The 23,413-nt window shown below is 37.8% G+C and overlaps 1 protein-coding gene across 2 annotated transcripts in view; it reads right to left on the reverse strand.

Moving 5' to 3' along the window:
* Positions 1–23,413, reverse strand: part of syt7b (synaptotagmin VIIb) — a 92,068-nt gene that overhangs the window by 68,106 nt on the left and 549 nt on the right. For both annotated transcript variants that reach the window (XM_058078754.1, XM_058078755.1), the window contains exon 2: positions 21,959–22,404. In XM_058078754.1, the coding sequence (XP_057934737.1) occupies positions 21,959–21,992 (34 nt within the window). In that variant the 5' untranslated portion in view covers positions 21,993–22,404. The remainder of the gene's footprint in view (positions 1–21,958; positions 22,405–23,413) is intronic.

The raw sequence follows: 23,413 nt of genomic DNA on the forward strand, positions 1-23,413 counted from the left end.
AACCCCTAATCCTTAACCCACCCTAACCCCAACCTAAACCTACCCCTAACACCCTAACCCCAACCCACCGTAACCCTAACCCCAGCCTAAACCTACCCCTAACGTCACCCCTAACCCCACCCTAAACCTAACCCTAACCCCTAATCCTTAACCGTCCCTAACCCCAACCTAAACCTACCCCTAACACCCTAACCCCAACCCACTGTAACCCTAACCCCAACCTAAACCTAACCCCTAATCCTTAACCCACCCTAACACCAACCTAAACCTACCCCTAACCCCAACCTAAACTTAACCCCTAATCCTTAACCCACCCTAACCCCAACCTAAACCTACCCCTAACCCCAACCTAAACTTACCCCTAACACCCTAGCCCCAACCTAAACCTACCCCTAACCCCAACCCACCATAACCCTAATCTCAACCTAAACCTAACCCTAACCCTAACCCCCTAAGTCTAACTCCCATTGATCTCTGATCCCTGCTGTCAGTCATCATTTAAAAGCAGGTGAAACAATTGGACTAATGAAGTCCAAGAACAACTCATTTGCTACAGTCCTGGAGGGATGGGGTGTGTGTGTGTGTGTGTGTGTGTGTGTGTGTTGGTGTGTTTCCATTCTCTACTCATTAAAGGAAAAGACCAGCCTTAATCATCCATCTGCCTGTACTGTAGTACTGTATTAGTACTGTATTAGTACTGTATTAGTACATTGGTGTGAACAACGCTGCTCACAAACATTTGGTCCAAAAACACGGCCCTTATTCCACAGGATTTACATTTTCATCTGGGCAGAGTAACGTCATTGGAGCAATACTAGCCGTCTCCCATCCGGGTCTTCCATGTCTGTTGACTTTCTTATCTGATTTGTCTGTTTTCCCAACCTGACCCTCTGGCAGACGCACGCTAGACGTATCGTCATGCTGGAAAGTCAATAACGTCAAAGACTGACATTCATCATTATTACATACAAAGGCTTTGTTACAAAGGAATATAATAAAGAACATCTAAGCATTGGACGTAGTACATAGTAGTAGTTTCTCCAAGTGGAGTATGATCTTTTAGACCGGCCCAGTTCCGACCAGTTTGCCCCCCCGTGAATGATTTTTTTTTTTTTTACAAAAACACATCTGACAAATGTCATATAATAAGGCCCCCCTAAAATGTTCTTAAGCCCCACTAAATAATTTGATATTTGTTATTGATTTTTTTTAATTTTGAGTTTGAGTTTTTTTTGACAAAAAATATCTCTGACAAATTTGATATTTCTTATTGATTTTTTTTTAATTTTGAATGATTTTTGTTACTAAAAACATCTCTGACATATTTCATATAATAAGCCCCCCCTAAAATGTTCTTAAGCCCCACTAAATAATTTGATATTTGTTATTGATTTTTTAAACATTTGTTGTGATTTTTTTACAAAAAACATCTGACAAATTTTATATTTGTTATTGATTTTTTTTACTAAAAACATCTGACAAATTTCATATAATAAGGCCCCCCTAAAATGTTCTTAAATCCCCCTAAATAATTTGATATTGATTTTTTAAAAATTTGGAATGATTTTTTTTTTACAAAAAAGCATCTGACAAATTTCATATAATAAGGCCCCCCTAAAATGTTCTTAAGTCCCCCTAAATAATTTTAAATTTGCTATTGATTTTTTTTTAATTTTGAATAATTTTTTTTTTTTACAAAAAAACATCTGACAAATTTCATATAATCAGGCATCCCTAAAATGTTCTTAAGCCTCCATAAATAATTTGATATTTGTTATTTTTTTAAAAAAATTTCAGTGATTTTTTTAACAAAAAACATCCGACAAATTTCATATAACAAGGTCCCCCTAAATGTTCTTAAGCCTCCCTAAAAAATTTTATGTTTGTTATTGATTTTTAATTTTTTTTAATGATTTAAAAAAAAAATAAAAACATCTGACAAATTTCAGATAATAAGGCCCCCCTAAAATGTTCTTAAGTCCCCCTAAATAATGTAATGTTTGTTATTGATTTTTAAATTTCATATAATAGGGCAAAAGCAGGCTAATAACTACTACCACTACTAATAGTAGTAATAAACAGAAGAAGAAGAATAATGATAGTAATAATAATCTGCTAATTAATAATATAATAATGATTATTATATCATTGATCACTGTCCCCTGGACACAATGGTTTTGCAGTGTAGATTGTGTGTACTTTTAATGGTGGCCTAAAACAATTGAGTACCTCTACTAAACTGTTGTTCCTTATTGTAGCACGGATGTGTGAAAACAAGCTTTTAGTGTATTTGGTCAGGAAGCAGCTGCTTGCTGCATTTGCTGACTAAACATGGAGTTAAACTAGCAATTCCGCTCTGTGATAGAAGCAGTCATCACTCGGAGAAGACGGCAAACATGCATTGTGGTGAAAAACCTCAACAACAGATCTAATAAGACCAGCGTAGAATGACGCCTTCAATACAAGTTCCAGCTGCTGGGTACACAAATTATTTTTTTTCATATTAAAATGAACAAAGCATTATTAGAGCCCTGTAGACATGACAAAACACGACTATAGTCACATTTATACTCTTTTTATTTACAACGTATTGCGCAACTGCGGGGTCTTGAGACACATGCTAACTCGCAAACTAGAGAGCTAGCGACCTAAACGGTAGCCTTCAAGTTATTTCCTTTAAACTTAAATCGCCAAAAAATTACCACTTCCACACGGATAGGGAGGATAACTATTAACAGTTATTTAACCTTTAACATGAACATTAATCAAACGTAATAATTTTTTCTGGGTACATGATACCATACAGCATCCATATCAAACTTGCGCGGGTTGCACTGATATTAAAATTTCATATCAAGGCGGGGGGCCTCAAACTAGTGTCCTGCGGGCCACATTCGGCCCACGGGCCGTGCGTTTGAGACCCCTGCCATACAGCATCCATATCAAACTTGCGCGGGCCGCGCTAACATTAAACTTTCATATCAAGGCGGGGGCCTCAAACTAGTGTCATGCGGGCCGCATTTGGCCCGCGGGCCGTGTGTTTGAGACAGCTGCCATACAGCATCCATATCAAACTTGTGCAGGCCGCAATAACATTAAACTTTCATATCAAGGTAGTGGGGCCTCAAACTAGTGTCCTGCGGGCCACATTTGGCCCGCGGGCCGCATGTTTGAGACCCCTGCCATACTGCATCCATATCAAACTTATGCGGGCCGCACTAACATTAAATTTTCATATCAAGGCGGGGGGCCTCAAACTAGTGTCCTGCGGACCACATTTGGCCCACGGGCCGCGTGTTTGAGACCCCTGCCATACAGCATCCATATCAAACTTGCGCGGGCCGCACTAACATTAAACTTTCATATCAAGGCGGGGGGGGGGGAGGCTCAAACTAGTGTCCTGCGGGCCACATTTGGCCCGCCGGCCACATGTTTGAGACCCCTGCCATACAGCATCCATATCAAACTTGCGCGGGCTGCACTAACATTAAACTTTCATATCAAGGCGGGGGGGCCTCAAACTAGTGTCCTGCCGGCCACATTTGGCCCGCGGGGCGCATGTTTGAGACCCCTGCCATACTGCATCCCTATCAAACTTATGCGGGCCGCACTAACATTAAATTTTCATATCAAGGCGGGGGGCCTCAAACTAGTGTCCTGCGGGCCACATTTGGCCCGCGAGCCGCATGTTTGAGACCACTGCCATACAGCATCCATATCAAACTTGCGCGGGCCACACTAACATTAAACTTTCATATCAAGGCGGGGGCCTCAAACTGGTGTCCTGCGGGCCACATTTGGCCCACGGGCCGCATGTTTGAGACCCCTGATCTACAGTATATGACAAAACATTTTTTTTTAACATTTACCGTGTATAATCTCTTATCATAATCAAAATAATAATAATAATCTAAATAATAATAACAACAACAACAACAACAACAATAATAATAATAATAGAAAATAATAATAATTTTTTAAAAAAATCACAAATGGACACTGTGTGCCCCCCTCCCTCTCCCCCAGGTTTGGTGTTTAAGGTTTGAAGTGGGACACGTCATGATAATGTAGATTGCGCCATATGACGCCTGGCAAGGAACCGCGGTCCTGCCGTAAATAATTTCTTCCTATTAAAAAAAAAAAAGGTAAGAGTCCGACTGGAATTCCTTGTCATGATTAATTTAATGCTCCCTCTAATATGTCATTTCTAATTCATAAGAGAAGTCAAGCTCCTCTCACTGAGCTCTACTTTGCATCAGCCAAGGGGCATAACAACGGTAAGTGAATGCACCTTGGCATTAAGCTTTGAGCCAAGCCACTGGATTCTATTTTGGGATCAGCGGGCGGGAACCGTTAGGATGACCTCGCCACTTTAGATTTAAATGTACTACTTTTAAAAAAAGGTATTGATCCAGGTTTTCTCTCTCGCTTGTTTATTGACGTTGTTTTTGAGTTATTCATAACCGTATATGCATTAAAAAAAAGGGGCCATATTTTTTATTGTGATTCAGCACAGGTCAGAATTGTCAGCCAAAATGGCCGACTTGGCAATGCCGGCAAGTCGCTACTGTAAGTCGGCCAATCAAACACTTAAAACAGAACCGCAAAAAAAAAATAAAAAATGATGGTCTGCACCCAGGGTGTGTCTGACGGAAATTTATGATTTTATTCTCGTAAATTTACGACTGTCGAAATCTCTAATTATTTTAATACTCTGTCGTAACAGGCATTGCCTGGGACAACTATGAAAAGGCGGGACTTATGTGACTTTTATTCTTGGACAAAAGGTAATATTGCAATGTTTTTCTTTGTAAATATTTGATTTTTTTTTCTCGTAAATTTACGACTTTATTCTCATAAATTTGCATATTTCACAAACATTATAAATTTACCAAATAATACTTTTACAAGAAAAAAACTTACATTTACAAGAAAAATAATAAATTTACAAAAAAATAATACGTCGACAAGAAAAATAATAAATATACAAATAGGTTTTTCTTGTAAATGTAAAGTTACAACTTTTTTCATTGTAAACAATTTTTTTCTTATAAATTGATTACGTTTTTTTTTCTTGTAATTTTATTACTTTACAATTTCCATTTTTTTCCCACAAATTTACCATTTATTTCTCGTAATTGTATTATTTTTTTCCTTTAAAATGTTTAACTTTATTCCAACAAAAAAAAAAACCATTGATATACTTTTTTTTATCGTAAATTTGATTTTTTTTTCTTGTAATTTTATGACTTTAAAATTTCCAGGTTTTTTCCCACAAATTTACCATTTATTTCTCGTAATTGTATTATTTTTTTCCTTCAAAATGTCCAACGTTATTCCATTCAAAAAAAACATTGATATACTTTTTTAATCGTAATTTTAAGGTTTTTTTTTTTTCTTGTAATTTTATTACTCTTAAATCACCACGTTTTTTCTCCCACAAATTTACTTTTTTGGAATATTTCTGACTTTTTTTCCATTCAAAATGTTCAACTTTATTCTATATAGTTAATTAATATTTATTAATATTTATTCCAATAGTTAATTAATATTTATTCCAGTAGGAATCGTTAATTAATATTTACTTAAAAAATAATAATATTTATTGGAATAAAGTTGGACATTTTAAATGAAAAAAAAGTCAGAAATATTCCAAGAAAAAAAAAATACAATTACAAGAAATAAATGGAAAGTTTGTGGGGGGAAAACATGGTTATTTAAAAGTTATAAAATTACAAGAAAATAAACTGAAAATTACAAGAAAAAAATATATCAATGGTTTTTTTTTATTGGAATAAAGTTGGACATTTTGAAGGAAAAAAATAATACAATTACGAGAAATAAATGTGGAAGAAATTGTGGAAAAAAACCTGGATAAATATACACATTTTGAACACCATAAATACACAGTAAAAAAAAAATCACTGTTATTTGAAGCACAAATTGACATACATATTTAGCACTATTATGCAATAATTGCTTTACTGTAAGGAAAGTCGATGCAATTTATAGTATTCTTCTCTTTTGTAGTTTTTTTTTTCTATTTGATCGATAAAATGACTCCGTACTTGTACTGTGGATTCATCTCTATAACTTAAAGCCAAGTTAAAGCTAAAGCTAAATTCCTGCATGATAGTATGTGTGTGTGTTATTTGCTTGGTCTCCCGTCACTTGGAATAAAACTCCCTTGTGTACTAAACGTGTTTATATTTGAATTGTAGTGCGTGAGCGTGCCTGCGGTTGTGTATAATTACTCAGACATGCAAGGTGACTCACCAACGAAGCCGGGAGCCAAAGAGAAAAGACAAAGCAGCAAAAGAAAGACAAGCATTGGGGTGGGGGGGGGGGACCAAACGTTGGAAGGAAAATGAATATTAATGATGACCTAGAAGTCGTACCAACATGAAAAGGTGAGTGTTCCATGCCTACAAGTCATGACATTTTACCATTTCAAACATTCTGTTCAAAGCCTAAAGTTTTGAAAAATTGTTTCTAATACACGTGCAGTTGTCCCTCGTTTATCGCTGTTTATTGGCTCCGGGCCCGGCCGTGATAAATGAATCTCAATGTTAATAAATAGAATATTTTTTGTAGAGTATCATAAACCAGTTTATGACTTTGTAGGTTTTTTTTTACCATTGTTAGAAACCTGTAGACATGAAATAACACCCCTATAGTCACCACTACCATTACCGTATTTTCTGGACTATAAGTCGCTCCGGAGTATAAGTCGCACAAGGCAAAAAATGCATAATTTATTTCTTACTATACTAATTTTATTATATAACAATTTATTTATTACTAAATTTACTACTAAGTTAAATTTTTTGCAGGTAATTTGTTACTTTATTTTATTATTTTTATTTTATAACAATTTTATGACTAATTTATTACTAAGTCGCATTTTTTGCAGGTAATTTATTTATTTTATTATTTATTTTATAACAATTACTAATTTATTTATTACTAAGTTGCATTTTTTGCAGGTTGTTTATTTATTACTTTAATTATTTTGTTATTTATTTTATAACAATTTATTTATAACTAAGTTCCATTTTTGCAGGTAATTTATTTATTATTTTATTTTATTATTTAGTTTTTATTTTATAACAATTTATTTATTACTAAGTCGCAATTTTTGCAAGTAATTTATAAGAGAAATAAGACATACGAGACATAGAAAACCTGTTTACAACCTTGTCAATACATTTTCTTAACATTATTAGAGCCCTCTAGACATGAAATAACACCCCTATAGTCACCACCATACTCCTCTTACCCAATATAGTGGACGTAATAAGAGAAATACAACAGCGAAAACCTGTTTACAACCTTGTAAATACATTTTCTTATTATTAGAGCCCTCTGGACATGAAATAACACCCCTATAGTCACCATCATACTCCTCTTACCCAATACAGTGGACGTAATAAGAGAAATAAGACATACGAGACATAGAAAACCTGTTTACAACCTTGTAAATACATTTTCTTAACATTATTAGAGCCCTCTGGACATGAAATAACACCCCTATAGTCACTTCTACACACCTATTACCCAATACACCCAATATGGCCACCCTAAAACGTTCAGCCAGACAGAAGGTAACGACCACTGAGCTCGCCACTCAAACCCCGGCTAGTTTTTGGACGTGAAAGACAAACGCCTCTTGCTAGCCCCCCCCCCCCCCCCCCCCCCTCATGGTTGGCGCCTTAATCATGGGAAAGAAAAGTTGGACATCCATAATGGAAAAGAGGTAATAAGTGCATTTTGTCATCGCAAACACACGCACACAAATTTATGAGCCTTTCACACAGACACTTCCTGTGCCGCCTGATTGCTCACTCCGCCCTTTGGCGTCGTGTTTTCTTTGGCCATTCATCTCCGCCTCCACGTGTTTGATTTCGGTCTGTGATGGAGGCACGCTGTCAGTGTCGGGGGGGGAGGATTCTGTGCTGCGCCGCTACGGCGAAGGACAATATGACAAAAAAGCAGACTCTGCAAATGTTGTGACGTATTGAGAGGCCAAGACGAAGACAGGTAGGAAAGGCGGGAAGAAAAATGATGAATTGGAAGATCATAGACTGCGATTTCTTGTTTTTCATTTTCTGAACAAACTAGCATCACATCACATTGTCCGACTTGAACATCATCATGTCGTGGTTCGCCGAGGAGAACAAAACCACTTCCTTTCGGGGGGAGATCCCGATTCTCAGATGTTCTCCACAATTATTTTCAGTCAACTGATTTATAAATTGAATATTTTCAGTGTTAGAGCATGGAAAAACTTGTACACTACCTTCGAAGAACAGTTTAGAACATTATTAGAGCCTTCTAAACATGAGATAACACCCCTATGGTCACCTTTCTACTCCTACTACCTTATATAGTAGATATAACGAGATAAATGACGACAAATAAGACACAGAGAACCTGTTTACAACCTTCTAAATATGTTTTTAACCATTATTAGAGCCCTCTAGACATGAAATAGCACCCCTATGGTCACCTTTATACTGCTATTATCTAATATAGTAGATATAACAAGATAAAAGAAGACAAATAAGACACAAAACCTGTTTACAACCTTCTAAATATGTTTTAACCATTGTTAGAGCCCTCTAGACATGAAATAACACCCCTATGGTCACCTTTATACTACTATTATCTAATATAGTAGATATGACAAGATAAAAGAAGACAAATAAGACACGGAAAACCTGTTTACAACCTTCTAAATATGTTTTTAACCATTATTAGAGCCCTGTAGACATGAAATAACACCCCTATAGTCACCATCATACTCCTCTTACCCAATATAGTAGACGTAATAAGAGAAATAAGACATACGAGACATAGAAAACCTGTTTACAACCTTGTAAATACATTTTCTTAACATTATTAGAGCCCTCTGGACATGAAATAACACCCCTATAGTCACCATCATACTCCTCTTACCCAATGTAGTAGACGTAATAAGAGAAACAAGACATACGAGGCATAGAAAACCTGTTTACAACCCTGTAAATACATTTTCTTAACATTATTAGAGCCCTCTAGATAACACCCCTATAGTCACTTCTACACACCTATTACCCAATATAGTAGACATAATAATAGATACAAGACATACACCACCTATTAACAACCTGGTAAATACATTTGCTTAACATTATTAGAGCCCTCTAGACATGAAATAACACCCCTATAGTCACCATCATACTCCTCTTACCCAATATAGTGGATGTAATAAGAGAACATAAGACATAAATAACACTTGTGGTCGAGTGTGTTTCTGTAAATGTGTACCGGTGCTCAGGGAGCTGAGTGGGGGCCGGGCAGGAAGTGGCGTTGGGGGCTCATAGGTGAGTTTTTAAATGTAACATATGTAATAATTATAATAAATAATAAAATAAATAAATAAAATAAATAATAAAATAAAAAATAATATTAAAAATAATAATATGATAAATATAATATAATAAATAAATAATAATATTTAATATTTAAAAATATTCCTTGCTGGAAAAAGTCAGGACACCCTAGCTATGAAAGGAAGACCCCGGCTCGGCCAATAAATCTCCTTTCTTCAATCTTCAATCTATCGTCTCTCAGCCTTGGAGTCACCTTGGTTAAGCTTCTAAATCATAAATGAATTACCACTGTTACACGACACACTGCTTGGGGCGGGTGGGTGAGCAAATCAAGTGCTCCTTTTTCTCCTGCCTGTGACGTTAACGGCCGGTCGTAACTTCCCTCCGAGCGTTGTTCGGTTCAAAAAGTGAGCCAGAGACCAGCCGTGGCTTCACACCGGGTGGCCGGAGCATGTGCCCGAGTACAGTGCACCTTTCTGGGCCACAGCAGGACTCTCCTCACCCTCTATTCTCTGGTTCTCCTGATCCTAGTGATGTGCTCGTGGTTGTAGTATCAATAGCTACACTTTTAAATTCCACATTCCACATTCTTTGGATTTTATGGATTTTCCAAAGTCGGAGGAAGGGGAAGCGAAGCGGACGGTTCACATGGTGCCGACGTTGTCACACCTTAACGCAAACAGACACATGGTTACAGGTGCTATTGCTATTTTTAATGCTATAAACCGATGTAGACCGTTTCATTTTAGGAGTTAGCATGCTAACATTAGCATGTTAGCATTTTAAACCACTTTCATAGGTACTAACCGACATCTGCACTCATGCTGGGCTTGTCTTAGCGCGCCAACGACGCTCGCCGCAGTCGCAAGCGCGCCAACGATGCTCGCATTGTTAGCATGCTAACAACAATTGCCGCAATTGTTAGCATGCTAACAACAATTGCCGCAATTGTTAGCATGCTAACAACAATTGCCGCAATTGTTAGCATGCTAACAACAATTGCCGCAATTGTTAGCATGCTAACAACAGTTGCCGCAATTGTTAGCATGCTAACAACAGTTGCCGCAATTGTTAGCATGCTAACAACAGTTGCCGCAATTGTTAGCATGCTAACAACAGTTGCCGCAATTGTTAGCATGCTAACAACAGTTGCCGCAATTGTTAGCATGCTAACAACAGTTGCCGCAATTGTTAGCATGCTAACAACAGTTGCCGCAATTGTTAGCATGCTAACAACAGTTGCCGTAATTGTTAGCATGCTAAATTGTTAGCATGCTAACAATAGTTGCCATAATTGTTAGCATGCCAACGATAATTGCCGTAATTGTTAGCATGCTAACAATAGTTGCCGTAATTGTTAGCATGCCAACGATAATTGCCGTAATTGTTAGCATGCTAACAATAATTGCCGTAATTGTTAGCATGCTAACAACAATTGCCATAAGTTAGCATGCTAACGTGTGTAGGGGGGTGGCGGCATGACAAACATTGGGAACCACTGCCTTATATATACACAATTTGCTGCTCTGTCATGTTAGGTTTTTTTTTTTTTTTTTACAGCCTCAATATGAGCGCACCCGTGCACTAAAAAGATGCAAAATGCGGAATCAAACATGCTGACATTTTTGTGCTGCGACATAGCGACATATCCCTCCAGCCCTCTGGTACTCCGCCATGCACCAGCAATCCAATCGCCTGTTAGCAATGACAATCAAGTCCCAGAGAAATGTGTATATGTGTGTGGGGGGGATGGGGGGGACACGACTGAAATAAATGCAAAGTGAGACGACGACGACGACGGCGGCTTCGGATTTTTCCAAACTAATTAAATGTTTCCGCAACAGCTCGTTCCGAGTTCTTTGCGTGGCGAGGTCGACCTACACGGTATTTTCCCTCCCGATGTCCCCGTGGAAGAACACATTGAATTGTGTTCAATTCAACCTGGCTAATGGTTTTACTGGTTTCCAGACACGGCATGTGTGAAAAGGAGTAGGAAGAAGCAGAGTTTATTTATTTCAGTCCCGTCGCAAAAATGACTCTTGAAACATGAGCATTTTCATAATACAAAGAAAATTTGAATATCAGCTGTGGAGAATTTCATTGTGGACTGGATGGTGACCCAGACGATTAATCGTTGAATTGATGATTAATCAATGATACAATCTATCCTTTTTCATTCAATTAAGAGCACCGATTATTTTTTTGTGTTCGAAGGAAAACAAGATATTCACACACATCAGCATTTTCTTTGGAAACAGTCATATTGCTAGCATAAAGTTGAAAGCTTTTTTTAGTTGGAAACATTTCATAAACAAACAACAAACAAACAACAATTACATTATTGCTATTTTAAAGTTTTAATATTATGAATAAAGTCAAAATATGAGGGAAATAGTCAACATTTACAGAAAAAAAGTTGAAACCGTTTAAGGGGGGAAAAAAATGTAAAAATGGGGTTGAAATTTTACAAAATAAAGCCAAAATAATTTTTAAAAAGTCAAAAATTTAAGAGGAAAAAAAACTAAAGCAAAAATTGTCATTTTAGGAGCAAATTAAAATTAATTTAATTAATTAAAAGATAAGGACATATTTCTGGTAAAAATTAAATTCGGGGGAAACATATGGGGAAAAATTACAAGAAGGAAAAATTACAAGAAAATTTTTAAAAATTTTAAAATGTTGTACATTTTCCAAGACAAAATTCGAAATATAAATTAAAAAAAAAAATCAAGAGAAAAAACTTTTAGTAGCATGGTGTTGAAATATTCAAGAAAAATAAAATTTCACGTCATAAAAAAAAACTAAACTAAATTATAATTTTTGGAAATTTAGATTGAGGAAAAAATAATTGTAAAAATAAATTTTACAAGAATAAAGCCAAAATAATTTTTAAAAAGTCAAAATTTTATGTGGAAAAAAAAGCAAAAGCAGAAATTGTCATTTTAGTAGCAAATAATTGATTTTTTTTTTTAATCAAAAGATAAGGGCATATTTTTGGTAAAAATTCAATTCGGGGGAAACATATGGGGAAAAATTACTAGAAAAAAATTTGAAAATGCAAAAATGTTGTACATTTTCCAAATAAAAAAAATTCAAGACAAAAACTTGTCATTTTTGTAGCATGGTGTTGAAATATTCAAGAAAAATTAATTTTCACGTCATAAAAAAACACAAAACTAAATTGTAATTTTTAGAAATTTAGATTGAGGAAAAAAAATAATTGTATTAAATAAAGTCTAAATATTAATGAAATAAAGTCATAATATTAAAAAGAAAATTTATAAAAAATTATTTAAAGGCTGAAATATTTCAAAAATGTGGGGGAAAAAAGCAAAAATTTATAAAAAAATCAGTGTGACCTGGGATAGGCTTCAGCTTATCCTGATTAGAAAAAGTGGGGCGGGGTCATCGGCCAACAGCCCAGCCGACCGCCATTTTTCACCTAAGGAAGAATTTCTCGTCACTTGGCCTTAAAGTGTTTATTTTGATAGCAAACGTCTCCCGGGCGGCAGGACGGATGAAGGTTGGCAGGAGACGTGAAACATTGGACGTTTGTCTGGTGCCAGCCGGATGGTGGGCGCCTGTCCATCAAGGTGGGAGGCAGCAGCTGCACTCGCTCATGCTCCCCCCCAACCCCACCCCCAGGTAAGCGGCGCCTCCTAATAATACTAATGTGCATCCAACTAAATGTAATTAGCTGTGAAGTAAACATTTGTGCAGGATTTAATAGTCCCTGAGAGCTTCTTGGCTGGAGCTTATTTCATTGCTTCGCTATCACCTGGGATCAATCATTTAGCCCACGGGAAGGAATGTTTGCTGGGAAAAAAATATGGATCAAATCATAGGGAAAGATATTGATCACTGCGATCAAGAACGACCAACCAACCCTAAACTTCATTCATGCGATTGCCTACTCCTTTTTTTTTTTTTTGTTTACCTTCATGGAATTTTACAAGAATAAAGACAAAATCGCCGGCTCGCCGCAAATCGCCGGCGCTCGCCGCAAATCGCCGGTACGGCGACGCCGCAAATCGCCGCAGACGCAAATCGCCGCAAATCGCCGGCACGCAAATCGCCGGCACGCAAACCGCCGGCACGCAAACCGCCGGCACGCAAACCGCCGGCACGCAAACCGCCGGCACGGCAACGCCGCAAACCGCCGGCACGGCGACGACGCTCGCCGCAAACCGCCGGCACGGCGACGACGCTCGCCGCAAACCGCCGGCACGGCGACGACGCTCGCCGCAAACCGCCGGCACCCCGACGCCGCTCGCCGCAGTCGCCGGCACGCCGACGCCGCAGTCGCCGGCACGCCAACGCCGGCACGCCAACGCCGGCACGCCAACGCCGGCACGCCAACGCTGCCATCGCTAGCACGCCGCCACGCCAACATCGCTAGCACGCCGCCACGCCAACATCGCTAGCACGCCAGCACGCCAACGCCGCCATCGCTAGCACGCCAACGAGGCTCGCCGGCATCGCTAGCACGCCAACGATGCTCGCCGGCATCGCTAGCACGCCAACGATGCTCGCCGGCATCGCTAGCACGCCAACGATGCTCGCCGCCATCGCTAGCACGCCAACGATGCTCGCCGCCATCGCTAGCACGCCAACGATGCTCGCCGCCATCGCTAGCACGCCGCCATCGCTAGCACGCCGCCATCGCTAGCACGCCAACGATGCTCGCCGCCATCGCTAGCACGCCAACGATGCTCGCCACAATCGTTAGCATGCGCCAACGATGCTCACCGCAATCGCTAGCATTCTTATATTCTTATTAATATCATAAACAGATAAATCTAGCATGATAAAAGTACATTTTATATACTTAAAAAAAATTTGAATTAAAAAATTTCATTTTTAATGCTAGATTGAAGTAAAATGTCCTTATTACAAGAAGAAATGAAGCCAAATATTCTGATTAATATCATAAACTGAGATAAATCCAGCATGATAAAAGTAAATTGTGTGTACTTAAATTTTGAATTTAAAAATGTCATTTTTAATGCTAGATTGAAGTAAAATGTCCTTATTACAGGTTAAAATGAAGCCAAATATTCTGATTAATATCATAAACTGAGATAAATCTAGCATGATAAAAGTACATTTTGTGTACTCTAAAAAAATTGGAATTTAAAAATTTCCTTTTTTAATGCTACATTTACGTAAAATGTCCTTATTACAGAATTTGGATAAAGTTCTCCTCTCCAAACGTTCTCCTCTGCCGCCTCAAGTCTCCAGTCAAGTCTCCATCTTTCTATTTCTGTCCACCGCCCCCCCCCCCCCCCCCCTTTATTTGTAACACTTTCATCCCACACGCTCAGTAGGCTACTTCCTTCATGCTACCTCATCCACATTCCACATATCTTTCATATCATATCTTTATTTTTTTGCCCTTTGGTGTTCTACTATTTATCAATAATTGTCAAGCAGACAGATCAGCAATGGGGTCAAGTGGGAGGAGCCAAAGCCAAAGCAACAATGCAGAGGATGAGGAATGGATAATGTGAGTGTGAATGGTTGTTTGTCTATATGTGCCCTGTGATTGGCTGGCCACCAGTCCAGGGTGTACCCCGCCCCCTACAGTCGTCCCTCTACATTAGCTAAGACGAACATTGCATGTCATGAGATGGAGTGCAAAAGGTTATCCTCTCATTTAGTGTGGAAGTGGTAAATTTTTTTGCTTCTTTTGAAAGACTAGTTATGAAAAAAAGAAAGTTTGAAAGAAAGTTATTTGCAGGCTAACTGGTTAGCTTAGTAGGTGGCTATGCTAGCAGTGTTGATCCTGTTGCCTGCGCAATGTGATGTAAACAAAGAATAATAGTGTAAAAGTGACTTTTGGAGTGTTATTTCATGTCTTCAGGGTTCTAATAATGTTAAAGCAGGAGACCAGGGTTCAATTCCACCCTCAGCCACCATCTCTGTGTGGAGTTTGCATGTTCTCCCCGGGTTTTCTCCGGGTACTCCGGTTTCCTCCCACATTCCAAAAACATGCTAGGTTAATTAGCGACTCCAAATTGTCCATAGGTATGAATGTGAGTGTGAATGGTTGTTTGTCTATATGTGCCCTGTGATTGGCTGGCTCGCCCGAAGACAGCTGGGATAGGCTCCAGCACCCCCTGCGACACTTGAGGATAAGCGGTAGGAAATGAATGAATGAATGAAAGAGTGAAAGTTATGCTTGTTTTTTTTTTAGTTGGGAACTGATATTTTCCTGAAACTTACCTATGTTCTACTGCTGAGCCACTATGTGCCCTGTGATTGGCTGGCTCGCCCGAAGACAGCTGGGATAGGCTCCAGCACCCTTGTGAGGATAAGCGGTAGGAAATGAATGAATGAGTGAAAGTTATGCTCGGTTTTTTTTTTTAGTTGGGAACTGATATTTTCCTAAAACTTACATATGTTACACTGCTATGACACTATGTGCCCTGTGATTGGGATAGGCTCCAGCACCCCCTGCAACACTTGTGAGGATAAGCGGTAGGAAATGAATGAATGAAAGTTATGCTCGGTTTTTTTTTTTTTTTTTTTAGTTGGGAACTGATATTTTCCTGAAACTTACCTATGTTCTACGGCTGATTACTAAAGAACGGAAAAGGGTAGGGTGGGCAAATATTTTGAGTCGTGGGCCGCATTGAATTAAGAAAATATTCCGGGGGGGGGGGGGGGGGGGGGGGGGGGCAGAACATATAATACTTATAATTTTCCTTGAATTATTTGTCTAATTTTTATCTGTAAAAGTGTTATACTATCAACTGTATGTTCTCATGTCCATTTTTTCGGGGGCATACATCAAACTATATCATTTAATTTTTTTTTTTTACAAAATAATATAAATTTCTTACAAAATAAAAAAATTCCGACTTGCAAGTCATGTTGCCAGTTTGTATGTTAAAACGGCGAAATACTTAGAAATCAACTAGCGGGCCGGATTCAAACGCTTTGTGTGCCGCAGGTGGCCCCCGGCCCGTAGCTTGCCCACCACCCCTGCATTAAGTATTGATGGTATAGTTGAATCTCAAGTTGCCAAATCAATACCCGATATCTATCAACTTAAAAAGACGTCTCAAAGCAAGCATTGCTTTAGAGTTATTATTATTATTATTATTATTCTATTTATTTGTTTGTGTTTTTATAACATTATCTCCTAAATATCTCATGCTAAAATTAGCGCTGGAATGGTAACGATGCAGGAGAAAGAGCCGACCGGGATATATATGAAAAGGCCAGATATGACAGTGAGGGCACAGAGCAGGAAGACGGGAGGGGAAAAAAAAAACGAGAGAGAGGAGCTGGAAACATTTTGGTCATTAATCCGTACCAAAAAGGTCAGGCTAAAACTGGAACAAATGAAAAACCTTAAGTAAATCCAATTCATCTGTTCCCGGAAAGCCAAAGATATTAACGGCCAAATGCATTTTATTGAGAATAATTCAAATTATTATCAATTTTATTTGGACTATGTTATACTTTTGTACACTCTGTGTGTATGCTGGCTGCCCCGCCTCCACCCACTGAGACAAAGAGACTGAATGACTGACAAAAGGGCTCACTTTTCCTGTAAGTTTGGAGGCGAGGGATAAGGGAAACAGATTTTTATTTATTTTATGTGTGTGTGTTAAATATATGTTCTCCCCCCTCCCCCTCCCCCACGGGACAATTTTGTTAACTCAATGCGGCCCACGAGTCAAATATATTTGAAAGATTAGACTATCATCTTTCATCAAAAAAACAACAAAAAAATAGTTTTTTAGTCATCAGCATTAAAACATGGGTAAGTTTCAGGAAAATATCAGTTCCCAACTAAAATTTTTTTAACTTTTTCTAAATAGTTAAATTAAAATGGGTTATTTTACATTAAAAAGATAAAATTTGAAAATATTTTTTTTCATTATAAAAGCAAAAAAAAAAAAGGTTTTTTAGTCATCAGCATTAGAACATGGGTAAGTTTCAGGAAAATACCAGTTCCCAACTAAAAAAAAAAGTAACTTTTTCTAAAAAGTTAAATTAAAATGGGTTATTTTACATTAAAAAAATTTGAAAATTACAAAATTGAAAAAAAATTAATTATAAAAGCAAAAAAAAAATGTTTTTCAGTCATCAGCATTAGAACATGGGTAAGTTTCAGGAAAATATCAGTTCCCAACTAAAAAAATTAACTTTTTCTAAAAAGTTAAATTAAAATGGGTTATTTTACATTTAAAAAATTTGAAAATTAGAAAATAAAAAAATGTAATTATAAAAGCAAAAAAATAATTTAATAATAATTTCATAATTTTCTTCATAATGAAAAAGTAATAATAATTATTAGGTTATACATCATCTCTTAAAATTTCGCATTATGCTTATAAAATGACTGCAGATGCTTCAATTGTTGCTGTTGGTTTATTTTTTTCTATTTTCTTGAGAAATGATATTAAAAAGTATTGGCGAGCTTAAGTCGAACAGGAAGTGCTAATATTCTCATAGTCGCTTAGCAAACAGTACACATGCAGCACAAACCAAAAGGTGGGTCATCGACTCTAACCACTATCTCACCACAGTCCGAGTCTGAAAGGCGTATTTCGGTACCCGTTGCAAAGGAGCTGGGGGGGCACTTGCCCGGAAAAAGGATGGAGGTTTTTTTTATTCAAATTGTTGCCGATAAAAATTCTCCAACTTTAAAATGATGAGCGTCGTAAAAAGCAGACAAATGACACATTGATACTGTTGAATGAATCACTTCAGGACCAAGGACAACTCCTCAATCACTAGTTATTGTTTCTGCCTGCTGCTAATTCAAAACGCACTTTAAAAATGATATATTATGATACTCATAACTTTGCTATTAAAAATAGCAAAAAAACGCGGGCTTTCCTTATTTATTCATCCATTCATTCATTTTCTACCGCTTTTCTTCACGAGGGTTGCCGGGGGGGGGGCGGGGGGGGTGCTGGAGTCTATCCCAGCTGTCTTCGGGCGAGAGGCGGGGTACACCCTGGACTGCTGGCCAGCCAATCACAGGGCACATATAGACAAACAACCATTCACACTCACATTCATAGTGCTAATTTTCCAGAAAATTATTATATAAATAAAAATAAATAAAAATAAATAAAAATAAAAATAAAAATAAAAATAAAAATAAAAATAAAAATAAAAATAAAAATAAAAATAAAAATAAAAATAAAAATAAAAATAAAAATAAAAATAAAAATAAAAATAAAAATAAAAATAAAAATAAAAATAAAAATAAAAATAAAAATAAAAATAAATAAAATACAATTAAAATTAAAATAATAAAAAAATAAAAATAATATATTTTCAAATGCAAATGTTGACATAGGTACTCCAAGTTAAAACGTTTTATGTCGGCTTTGTCTAAAATCTGCGGTAATGCTACATGAAATGAAAGCCGGACGCGGTATATGAATATATATATATATATATATATATATATATATATATATATATATATATATATATATATATATATATAAATACAAGCTACTGATGTGATTCATGTTGACAAGCAAAATGCCTTCCAGCAGAAATCATGTCATCATCAAATCAAATGATTACGGAGAAAAAACACCTGAGACTAATTTCTTATGATAGCTCATTAGCATTGTGCTAGTGTTTTGTCGTTTTCCGTTTATTAAAAATTTTAATTTTTTGCTACACTCTTGGGGTCATTTTTGGTTGGCCGGACACTCCCGGGAAGATTCGTCACTGGTCCGTTTTTTCGACATTTGGCTCTCACTGTGGTTTGCTGGAGTCCCAAAGCACTTTTCCCTAAGAGGGCGATTTAAAGTTTGGATTTTTTTTTCTTCCTTAATAAAAAAGCTTTATTTAAAAACTGCATTTTGTGTTGAGTTGTGTTGTAGACTAATAGACTAATTAAATTAAATATTAAATAATAATTAAATATATGAAGAAAAATCAGGAAGAGGGCAAACACTTTCCACTGCATATGAAAGTGGCATCCAGTATGCAGTATTTCCGATATGTAAAATAGCCCATCATATTCCCAAACATGCTGTCAGGGCAGGCACTGGCAAAAATAAAGTCAACAGAATAATAACGTGTCAAATGGAGTTATTTTTTTGACAGACCAAAAATAAAAAAAGAGACTTGCTGAATGAGCATAACATAAACATACGCCTTAGCCTTCCGTCCAATCAATAATATATAAATAAATAGTGCAAAGACGAAATTAGTATTATTTATACACCTTTTGAGTATTAAGTTGCAGTGTGATGAATCGAGTGCTGTTAGCTAAGCATTTGTTCTCAGTAGACATACACACTCACATTCATACCTATGGACAATTTGGAGTCGCTAATTAACCTAGCATGTTTTTGGAATGTGGGAGGAAACCGGAGTACCCGGAAAAAAACCCCCACACATTCACGGTAGAGAACATGCAAACTCCACACAGAGATAGCCGAAGGTGGAATCGAACCCGGGTCTCCTAGCTGTGCCGCCCCCTTTAGTATAAAATTAGTATTAGTATTATTTATACACCTTTTGAGTATTAAGTTGCAGTGTGATGAATCGAGTGCTGTTAGCTAAGAGTTTGTTCTCAGTAAGACATTCACACTCACATTCATACCTATGGACAATTTGGAGTCACTAATTAACCTAGCATGTTTTTGGAATGTGGGAGGAAACCGGAGTACCCGGAAAAAAAACCCACACATGCACGGCAGAGAACATGCAAACTCCACACAGAGATGGCCGAAGGTGGAATCGAACCCGGGTCTTTTAGCTGTGCCGCCCCCTTGCAAAATTCGTATTTTAGTATCAGTATAAATTAGTATTGTTTATACACCTTTTGAGTATTAAGTTGCAGTGTGATGAATCGAGTGCTGTTAGCTCAGCATTTGTTCTCAGTAAGACATTCACACTCACATTCATACCTATGGACAATTTGGAGTCGCTAATTAACCTAGCATGTTTTTGGAATGTGGGAGGAAACCGGAGTACCCGGAGAAAACCCACGCATGCACGGTGGAGAACATGCAGGGTGGAATTGAACCCGGGGATTCGGGTATTATTTTTTTTGCGCAAAACTAGCTTGTGTTTTTTAATTAGGGATTATTGTGCCAGTGGTGAGATGAAATCAAACCTGCAATAAACGGCTGTTATTGTGGCAATCGGGTGGTTGCGTGTCTGACCCAATATTACAGTAATACTACACAACTTTTTGTTGCCGTAAACCCCCCCCACCCCAATTGATCATAACTCAGACAACAGTGTTCCCTCTTTCAGTTCTGGTCTATAGTGCTACTTTTCCAGAAAATTATTATATAAATAAAAATAAATAAAATAAAAATAAATAAAATAAAAATAAATAAAATAAAAATAAAACAAATTACAATAAATTAAAATAAAACAAATTTTCAAATGCAAATGTTGCAAAATTAGTATTTTAGTATCAGTATAAATTAGTATTAGTATTGTTTATACACCTTTTGAGTATTCAGTTTCAGTGTGATGAATCGAGTGCTGTTAGCAAAGCGTTCTCAGTAAGACATTCACACTCACACCTGTGGACAATTTCATTCATTCATTTTCTACCGCTTTTCCTCACGGGGGGCACGGGGGGTGCTGGAGCCTATCCCAGCTCTCTTCGGGCGAGAGGCGGGGTACACCCTGGACTGGTGGCCAGCCAATCACAGGGCACATATAGACAAACAACCATTCACACTCACATTCATACCTATGGACAATTTGGAGTCGCTAATTAACCTAGCATGTTTTTTTGTGGACAATTTGGAGTCGCTAATTAACCTAGCATGTTTTCGGAATGTGGGAGGAAACCGGAGTACCCGGAAAAAAAAACCCACACAAGCACGGCGGAGAACATGCAAACTCCACACAGAGATGGAATCGAACTCGGGTCTCTTAGCTGCGAGGTCTGCGCACTAACCACTCGTCCGCCGTGCAGCCCTTAGCGCCTCGGACAATCAACATTGTAATCCTTGTGTTCAATCCTGTGTGTTCAAGAACGACAACCAAAAAAACCACGGTACGTATATACACGTTCGATTCCAATTAAAAAAAAAGGTGCGTGCGTTCTTCCTGAAAGCAGCAGGTGTTAGTGACCCCGACCTTACCTGACAGACGGGAACGTAACATAACGCACCGTGCAGACAGACCTGATGGATGGAGTGTCTTGTGCACAATCCACAACACACACACACATATATACACACATATACACACATGCTGCTCATTAATATGACCGAGCCCGGATGGATGACCTTGTGGTGTTTGTGATGGTGGACGGCGGACGGTGGACGCCACATCGGGCACAACAAGTGACTGACTGACTGACTTGGCACTCGCGGTGTGTGTGTGTGTGTGTGTGTAGCATCCCGTCTCCCGATTGTGTGTGTGTGTGTGTGTGTGTGTATTATTTTGGGAGGGGAGGGCAAAGAACCAGACTAGCAATATATGAGATGGCAGTTGGCAGCTTGTTGCAATGACCCCCCTTTCCTCCTCCTCGTCCTCCTCCTTCTCCTCCTCCTCCAGCATCACCGCTTGACATGACACACTCAAGGGCAAAGAAAGCATAAAAAAAAAAAAATGTCACCCACCTTTGCTGTTGTCTTCTTCTCTATTGAGATGCATGTCTTCCTGTCTTGAACCAAAGAGTTCCTTAAGCTAAACTCTCATCCCAGCTTTTTTTTTTTTTTTCCCGGTGTTGTTGTCCTTTAAAAACTGCCTGATTCGGGATGGAACGCATGGATGCTCCTTGCACTTGCACGTTCCTCCTCCTACTACTCCTCTTCCTTCTCCTTGTTGCCGAGCTGGAGCAGGTAGTCTAGGTGATGTTGTGTAAAAAAAAAAAAAAAAAAAAGGGGGTGCCTGCGTGTCTCTGTTTTTTTTTTTTTTTTCTTCCCAACCCGGAGTGGCTCTCATCAGGAATGATTGTGAGGGTTTTGAGGGGAGGGATCCGACGGGGCGGGGTGACGTGAAGAAAAGTCGGGAGAGGAGGTGCGTGGACGGGGATGTGTGCATTTCATCACTGGCTTCACTCGTCCTATTACATGTGTGCACAAAAAAAGGGGTGGGAAAAAAGAAAGTGCACGATTATAATCAAATATATTGTGCATGTTTCCCACTCTTCATTTGTTCCACGAACGTGGATTACCATTTATTTATTCATATATATATATATATTTTTTAGCAATTCTTCCGCAATGACTACCCATTCATTGAAAGGCTTAAGGTCCTATTAAAGCATAAAAAAAACACTCAAGTTCATTTCCGCTGACGTGATTCCATCACTCTTTTTGGCGTGGAGCTCCGTGTCGTGTCATTCCAATCATTATCTTGCCATTACAGTCAATATTCCTGTCCTGTGGATATTAAAAGCACATTAACTCGCCGTTCACGTTCGTTCGTGAATCAGTGTCTGATATAAGCTCAATGGTGGCCTCTAGCGTCCATGTTGAGTCAGTGCTACAGAATTGAATTACCGCTAAGATTCATATTTTGCATTTAAAATGGATAATTATGTTATAATTATTATTTTTGTTATTTTTCTAGGCGTAATACTGATTTATATTAATTTAGATGTTATTGTTGTATGATTTTTAATATTTTTTAACGCCGTCCCCAAATAACGTACTTGATTGTAATACAAAACATTATCCACTAGATGTCAGTATTGACACAAAATTCTAATTAACATTAGATTGTTTATCACCTGTATTTTCCACGAGTGGATTTAGCAAGGAAGGAAATCAATTAGATGACAACACAGACAATGAACGCTTAGGTTATGAACCCAACTAATTGCAATTGCAAACAGCCGTGCAGAAATCCAATGAAGGTAAAGCGGCTGCAAATTACGCCCAACAGGAAGTACAAATGGCACACAAAATAAAAGAACAGGAAGTTACAATCCAAATCAATTTAGAACTTTTTAAAGTTATTTTAAACACAAACTAACATCAAATTAATTGATTTCGGATGAATAATATCAGGTTTTCAGTATGCTACATCTTCCGTATAATGTTTAAACACGGTATGCTAATATGGCGCCC

This window comes from Doryrhamphus excisus, chromosome 7, assembly GCF_030265055.1.
Source record: "Doryrhamphus excisus isolate RoL2022-K1 chromosome 7, RoL_Dexc_1.0, whole genome shotgun sequence".
Classification (NCBI taxonomy): Eukaryota; Metazoa; Chordata; class Actinopteri; order Syngnathiformes; family Syngnathidae; genus Doryrhamphus; species Doryrhamphus excisus.